Raw genomic sequence first — 7,914 nt, 5'->3', positions numbered from 1 at the left:
TTAACATGCACCCCATCTATACGCTGCCGTTTTATTGTGCAATATACAATTCTACTGCAATTTTCTCTCTCCCACTCCCTCATCTTTTTTTCTCTCTAACAAATTCGTGGCTGTGTTTCATCTCTTTCATTCATGGTTCTTATCTCTTTTTCTCTCCAATTCAATTATGGATTCCATCACACTATTATCTCTAGTTTTTATATATCTTTTCAGTTGATTTTGCTTAATTTGCAGTTGTTTTAGATCTTAAGTTTATGATCCTTTTTCATTAATTTTGCAAGATCAAGTTCTTACATTTGCTTTGAATCAAATCGTATGATTTAGTTTTTTTGTCAATCAAATTTCTTTTTTTTTTTTTGTGACGAATTTTTCTGCTCCAAGTGCAAATCATTGCAATGATTTTTTTAATTGAAAATAATGTGCAATTAGAATTTTCAATTGAAAGTAAAGGTTCTTGCAATGTTGATGACAATTTATTGGTCTTAGAAATCGGTGTAATGATGTTGATCGAGAATGATGGAGAATTCTACCTAAAATTTAGACGGAAGCTCTAAATGTTGATACATTAGTAAGTAAAGTAAAGTAAAGTAAATTTATTGACAATACAAAGTGAATTTATTATTGAAAGTTATTTTATATTGTGTTCGGGGTGAAAACAATGGATATTTCGTCTAGACATTTTCTCTGGGTTGAAAACTGGACTCGACCCAAGTGATGATTGGTATGAGGATTTTCTGCACAACAAACACACGTATAATGGCCTCGGGGGTTGTGCCGAGGAAGGTCTCTCCGATGCTGAAACCAATATAGTTTTATAAAGAGAGAAAGTTATACAAGAGAATTAATTGTTTGAAACTCTTAATGTGTGTATTGCATATTTTTAAATTTCGTCTTCCTCATTTATAATTTATGATATACGATTGAGGCTTAATTAGACCAATAAAACACATAACAATATAACGAACTAATCAATTACTCCGTAACACATACGAAGTACAGAGTAGTATAGAGTATAAGAGAATTTATTAAGGGATAGTATATAAGAGAATTATTAATTAAAAAGAGAAAATCTGAAAAAATAATTAATCTAATCAGAAGTTGGTTTAGGAGGAGGGCAAAAAGGCCTACCAATACGAGCCTTATGACTAGGAATAGTAAAATGCCTTAACCTCCCTTGTTGTTCTACCATATACCCTTGACACAAAAACTCCATTGAGAATTTATCCTCTACAACACGATCTACATCATGAACAAACACATCAGTTTCACCTTCTTCTCTATTCCTCCCCATCAAACCCGCCGTATAAATCGCGCTCATCCTACCGGGAGCCTCATCGTGGTACCCAGTGGGCGCGTCCACCATAATCAAATCCCACTCTACTTCGTATATTTCTTTTGGCAAACCCTTCAATGCTAAGTTACACTTGCTTTCCCTAGGATCGACCACACTCGAACACTCCTCCGCCTCCTTTGCTGACGTCAGTAGTGTATCGGAGTGACGTACTTTGGTGTCATACGTGGCGAGGTAGGATTCGAGGGTTGGGAACTTCTCCTTGATTTGACGGATCCACCCCTCGTTTTCCTCCAAAAAGACGGTTCTGCCCCCGTGGTTTAGTGAGGCCCACATTGGGCTATCGTAGCCAAGGCCAAACACGAGGAAATTCGACGGGGATTTGCGACGGAGGACGCGGTCGGTGACGGAGATTTCTTTGGCGGTTTGTTGGGGAGTTATGTTGGATGTTGCGTAGTGGATGATTGCGTCGGATATTGATGGTGGAATTTTGGTACAACTGGAAGGGCATTTCTGGGATTTTACATACGAAATTAAGGTCTGATTGGTGGCGTTATCTGATGAAGAAGAGAAAGATGAACGTACAGTTAGAAAAACTAAGCAAAAGAAGAGGAAACAAAAGATTGTTAACTTCAATTTTGTTGGAGATAGAATTTTTGAATAATTGGTTGAGTTTGAGCCTCTCATTTTTGTAATTAATAGATATGAGTGAGAATAAATTGAGAAAAAAATTGAGAGGAAATGTGGAATAAAATTTGAATTAAATTTGGGTTTGTTGAAAATGAGGGGGTTTATGTTAAAAATAAGAGGGGGGTGTTTGGTGAGTCGAGGAAATGATAGAGAAGACTGTTGCTGTTGAGCAGTTGAGAGAGGAGTTGAGGAGGTGATCATTTTCTGGGTGGACCCTTGTCTTTTTTTTTTTTTTTTGAAACCATCCTTGTCTTTTCTTTGTTTTACGTTACTTAATCATAACTTTTTTTAATGTTGTTATTACACTTTATTAGGTCCCAAAACTAACACAACTACACAAGCACTTTAGTATATACTTCTAATACAATACCTACTTGAAGAATGTTAAGTCATTAAGCTCAAACTTGAAACTACGTCCAAAAAAAAAAAAATTAAAAAAAAAATAAAATCAAACTTAAAACGACTTAAATTTTAAAGTTTAACCTATAACAAAATCTTGTTAGAACTTATTTATGTGCTTCGTTGTCTCATAATTAAAAGGGACAAATAATAAAAGTTAAGTTGAAGGTTCTTATGCTTGGATAATTAGTATAAAAAATCTATATATTCATCATTTAATATACTTGTAACTTTTACCTGTTAATTACGATTATCAAAGTGTTTGAAAGATTGAAAGAAAAATCCATCATGATTCCATGGGACTTTAGTCATAGAGTTTTTGACTCAAATTTGTGAAAGAACATTAAACGTCAAGGTCATGATTAGATTATCAACCACTTAAAAGCATCTCAGGTTAAAGCACTTAGATACATAAGTGAGAACTGATCTAAGAAATTATGCGTATCGTGGATTGCGGACAAATTTTAATTTTTATCCGTCCTATAATATAGTTCATGTTTTTCTATTTTGGACACTCAAAATGTTGTTTCTGTTTCTATTATTGGATAGTATGTGAAAACCATTATATCCTCATTTTTTAACTTTATTCATTGTAATTCCTAAATTACCCTTGAATTTTCCACTTTCCTGGTACCTTTTTTCCACTTTCTCTCTCAACTTTAGTCTATAATTGTACTTTTCACATTTTTTAGGTACTTCATTTACTTTCTGCTCTTTAACTTTTATCTATAATTGTACATTTCACTCTTTTTTTTTATGTACTTCATCCACTTTTGTCTTCCATTTCTTAAATACCGTGAAAAAATATAAATAGGAACTAAATATATTAGGACAAAGAGACTAATACTTATAATATTACCTCTATTCTTTATTTATTCACTCACCGTCTGTGAAAATTTAAGTTGAATTGAACAAAATTAAATTTGACCGTATTTTGTTAATTAATACAGGACAAAAAATTTCACATGAGATATTTTAGATTTATTTCAGTGTATACAATTTTCATTATTCACATTATTCATACATCATTAAAATCACAATTTGTAAAATTGTGCATCGAAGATGTCACAAATTGTAAGTGAGTATAACAAAAGAATATGAGACCTTGCCTATTTAAGGGAAAATGAAAAGCAATTATTTACTATCGTCGTTGTTTTTAGTTGACACGTTTTGAATTTAGCACTATTCACACAATTTCCTTTGAGTCTTTGACTATGTTTTGTGCTTTATACGTAATGAAAAATATAGTCATGTGGAATCTTGTTAGATTCGTCACGATATATATTTTCTAAATATCAACTTTTCATAATTTTTGTTTCTCGGTAATTAAAGATATTAATGGTTGAATTTCTGCATTAACAAACGTGATTAAAGAAACGTGTCAACTAAAAAGATACGGAGGAAGTATATCAATAGGCTTTATGATCTAATTTAAAAAGGGGAAGGGATGTGATCTACAGAGTATTTGTTTTTGTGTAACCTTAATAATCGTGCAATCATAATAATTGTGTTTGATCACTTGATTATTATGTATTCATAATATTTCCAAAATCTTAGTTCAATCTCTAATTATATATCCAAAATCACATGAGATTACTGAAATCTTGTTGAGTTGTCCATAAGACCATAATAAATTTAAATACATCATCCTAATATTTAAATGGATGTTCAGTTTATTAAGAAACTATGAGTCTGTTCTGCTTTATCTTATTTATTTTTATTTATTTTAGGTATAATAAGTTTAGATATAATAAGATAAATAAAAATAAATGAAAATCAGATGAATTAAACACACCCTAAATATAAGGAGACAGGAGGCCGAAATGTTTAAAGTTTAAAGAACGAATGAATGATGTTATAGTTTAATTATTTGGTGTATGTTTTGACACTGCATGTTTGACATTCTTCAAAATAAAACCCGAAAAAAGAAGATTCTCATGGTTATAGACGTGGCATTAATCAATAATCAGAGCAAGAATAAAAAGGGAAATTTTCTTGCCTAACACTCTAAGTTGACTAACCAACTTTCAATCATTTTTCATGCAACAATTCAACATTATAAGAAGTTATTTATTACATAATCTAAAATCAATAGTCGTCTCATTAGGCTGTTTTTATAATAAATAAATAAATATTACGACAAATTTCTCCAATTGAATTTGAATGGCTTTTAGTTAAAATTTTAGAGGTTAAATTTACTAAAATTTGTCTCAACAACCACCACCACGACAGATACCCTTTAAAATTCCAAGTAACATATATTACAAATTACTCGTATATGTTAATTTGTTAGTCTATCACCTTTAACTATTATCGCCTATAAAACGAGACATTAGTACCAATATAGTCGAAGTGAATGGTCATAAATTCGAGTCATTTTATCAAATCACCCTTGAATATTTAAGTTCCTAAAGTGATATTGTACAAAAGGAGTACTGGTATTATTACATGGCTGGCCCTTGCCTACCTTCAACCATGAATGATGTATGGGCCACTTTTTGTCCGATATCAGGGCCCATAATACTATTTCATCAAACCTGGATAGGCTTGATGAGACTACCTTATTAGGACCACATAACACCACAATTTTCTTAGAATAAACACTGGTTTAAATTTTATGGGCCAGACATTGATGAATTATTGGGCTAAATCAGTAAAAAAGATTAATGGAAAATTACTTTGTATTTGATTTGTTTTATTTGAGAAGGTGATCCATGGTCAGCCCAACCAAGTAACCAACCACCTAAATACTTTTACACTTGCTATCAAGATTTGAAGAGTATCAACAAAGAAAAATACATTTTAAAGTACACTATAAAATATGATATGGTAAGAGATAAGTGAACTCTATCGTGACCTTTCGGATAAACACCATAAAATATCGGAGTAGAAGTGAACACTTCTTATACAAATTTTCATTCGGTTCTCAAATATCAAGGCTAACTTTTCTTGTATAGTAGAGCAACCGAAGGGAACCGGTGAAGCGTAAAGACCAATATGCACAAGCCCATTGGAACGAACCCAGTGGGGCCCAACATAAGTTCGCAGTCAGTGAGGTTCAGATTCAGTGTATCGCCGAAAGTCTGGTGATCTAAACCGATTAACAGTGGGCCCGAAACCCGAAACCGATTAGCACTGGACCCGAAACCCGAAACCGATTAACAGTGGGCCCGAAACCCGAGACCAACGGCAACTTAACAACACTGAGATTGTGGGAACAATTAATAAGTGCTTGAAATTATCCTTTCTAATCAAACCACACAATTCACACACGCTCTTTCTTTCTTACCGTCACAACCAATATTTTCTTAATTACGTATCTATACTTTTTCTATTTTTAAATAATTTTACGGATTAATTGCAATTGTTTCTTGTCAATGTATATTTTCAATTACTCCGTACTATTTATAACTTAATCACCAAAAATTGTTAAATACAAAATATTACAGTATAAAAGTCGTAAAGGTCAACTATAAAAACAAATTAAATAAAGTCACCAAATAAAAAAATAAATAAAAATAAAAGAAGCAAATACGTCCAACTGTTAAGGATGATCATTAATTTATCATTGTGAGAAATTATTTATTGAACGTCATATTTTGGGTATTGACAATATAGAAAAATACCAAGCTAAACATGGTCTTATACCGTCTAATCTTGTGGTTGGAGGTTCAATCCTCACTAAGGACACTTTGAGGATGAAAATGTTTTATCTTCCCCTATTTACCAATTGTCTAACCCACGAGGCCACAAATACTAAACTAAAAAAAACTTGGTGAGGGTTTAGGCAATTAAAATATCTAATTGATTTATTTCGACCCTTTTAAAAACACTATTCTTGTCAAACAAATATATATATATATATATATATATATTTATATATCAATTGCACCCAATGGCTACCATTAATCCCGCTCAAACATAATTTCAAAAAAAAAAAAAATCAGCGTTTTCTCTCTCCTTCATTTGGCAAGTTATTTTCTCTCTCCTCCTTCATCACCATTGCTTAAGAAACCCATGAATTTCCCTCAATTGCAGCTATTCTCTCACATCTTCCTCTGGATTTCCAACAAAACCTACGATTCTCCCACTTTTTTTTTCTCAAAACCCTAAAATCAATCGGTGATCAACGCATCAAAGATCAGCATTTCACAAAAACCGATTTCTTAGACGTCGAAATCCTGCTTTTGCAATCCCTGAGTTTTGAGGTCAAAACCATGAAGAATTCGGTGTTTTTGGTGATTGAAGAATTGATGATGAAGCTTAAAGAGGTGGCTAAGGTTGCTGAGATGGTGAGCATTGAGGTTTGTTGCGATGTCATAGATTTGATGTACGAGAACAATGAGATTTCACGGATGTTCGTGGAATGTACCTTGCGGCGGCGATTGTGGCGGCGGTGTATGCGATGACGGTGCCAAAGTAGCGGTGCGAGTTTCCGGTGGTTGGTTGGGTGAATTTTGTGAGTGGTTGTAGAGAAGAGGATGTAATTTGGGTTGTTAAACTCATTCTTCAACATGTTAACGACGAACGAAGAAGGTAAGTATCAATTGTACATAATTGATAATCGATTTTTGATTGAGGTAAAGCTAAGGATTACTGATTTGTATGTCTTAACTTAATGACTTTGGTTGTGTTTTTCAATTTTACTTAGCAACATTTGAGTTTTAATTGAGTAATGAATATGCATTAGTTAGTCCTTTGTTGTTTTATTTAATATGGTTTAAGCTACTTGGTTTTGTTAATTGGGTGTCGGAATGCGTGGGAGTTGGAGCTGGTGATGCGGTGAGGTGGCGAGCTGCTGGTTGTATTTGGTGGATGGTGGTTGAAATGGTGGTGGCGCTGTGGGGGCGTGAAGTGGTGCTGCGTGGGTAATAGAGAGGAGCAGGGGAGGTATATTGGTGTGAATAATGGTGGAACAGGGGATTAGGAGGGGAGGTGAGTTTCGTTGTTGGTGTTGTTTCTTTGTTTAAATTTCGTTATTGAATTTTGGTTTCGTTTTCTAGTCATTAATTTAGTTTGATCAATTTTTTCTAATAAACAAGTTAATTTAGTGTTACGCATGGAGTATCGTGGATGAAGTTGATAATTTAGATTCAAGGTCAATTGTAATGAGCAACATAACTACTTAATGAGCTTGTTGGTGAAATTGGCTGAATCTTGCATGCCTTGGTATTAAATTTGCATTATGTGGTACTCTGTAAACCGGTCTTCCTTGAATGATATCTATTTATGGTTGATGGTTAGATATTTAGGTGGGGTAGGGTGGTTCTGTGGTGTGGGTTATGGTTAGGTAGGGTGTGGTGGGTCTGGGTGGGTTAGTGGTGGGTCAGGGTTATTGGTGGGGTGGTGGGTATGTGGTATGGGTTAGTGGTGGGTTGGTGGGTCTGGGGATTAGTGGGGTGGTGGGTTTGTGCGTGAGGGTGGGGCTGGTTGTGCGTGAGGGTGGGGCGTGGTGTGCGTGGTCTGGACAGGAGGGATGGTTTGGGTGTGGGGGGGGGGGGGTGGGGATCTGGGTAAGTTAGGAGGGTAGGGGG

The 7,914-nt window shown here is 34.2% G+C and overlaps 1 protein-coding gene across 1 annotated transcript; it reads right to left on the bottom strand.

Annotated features, from left to right (window-relative positions):
- Positions 1 to 957: 957 nt before the first annotated feature.
- On the bottom strand, positions 958 to 2,414 carry LOC110718081 (glucuronoxylan 4-O-methyltransferase 3-like). The gene has a single exon (XM_021896880.1). The coding sequence runs from the start codon at positions 2,180 to 2,182 to the stop codon at positions 1,088 to 1,090; it is 1,095 nt and encodes a 364-aa protein (XP_021752572.1). The 5' UTR covers positions 2,183 to 2,414; the 3' UTR covers positions 958 to 1,087.
- Positions 2,415 to 7,914: the final 5,500 nt, after the last annotated feature.

This window comes from Chenopodium quinoa, unplaced genomic scaffold, assembly GCF_001683475.1.
Source record: "Chenopodium quinoa cultivar QQ74 unplaced genomic scaffold, ASM168347v1, whole genome shotgun sequence".
Taxonomy (NCBI): domain Eukaryota; kingdom Viridiplantae; phylum Streptophyta; class Magnoliopsida; order Caryophyllales; family Amaranthaceae; genus Chenopodium; species Chenopodium quinoa.
The sequence above is the reverse complement of the archived record's forward strand: the minus strand, read 5'-3'. Positions and strand labels throughout refer to the sequence as shown.

Excerpts from the sequence above, each read along its gene's own strand:
- LOC110718081 (XM_021896880.1), bottom strand. The coding sequence starts at position 2,182 with ATGATCACCTCCTCAACTCCTCTCTCAACTGCTCAACAGCAACAGTCT.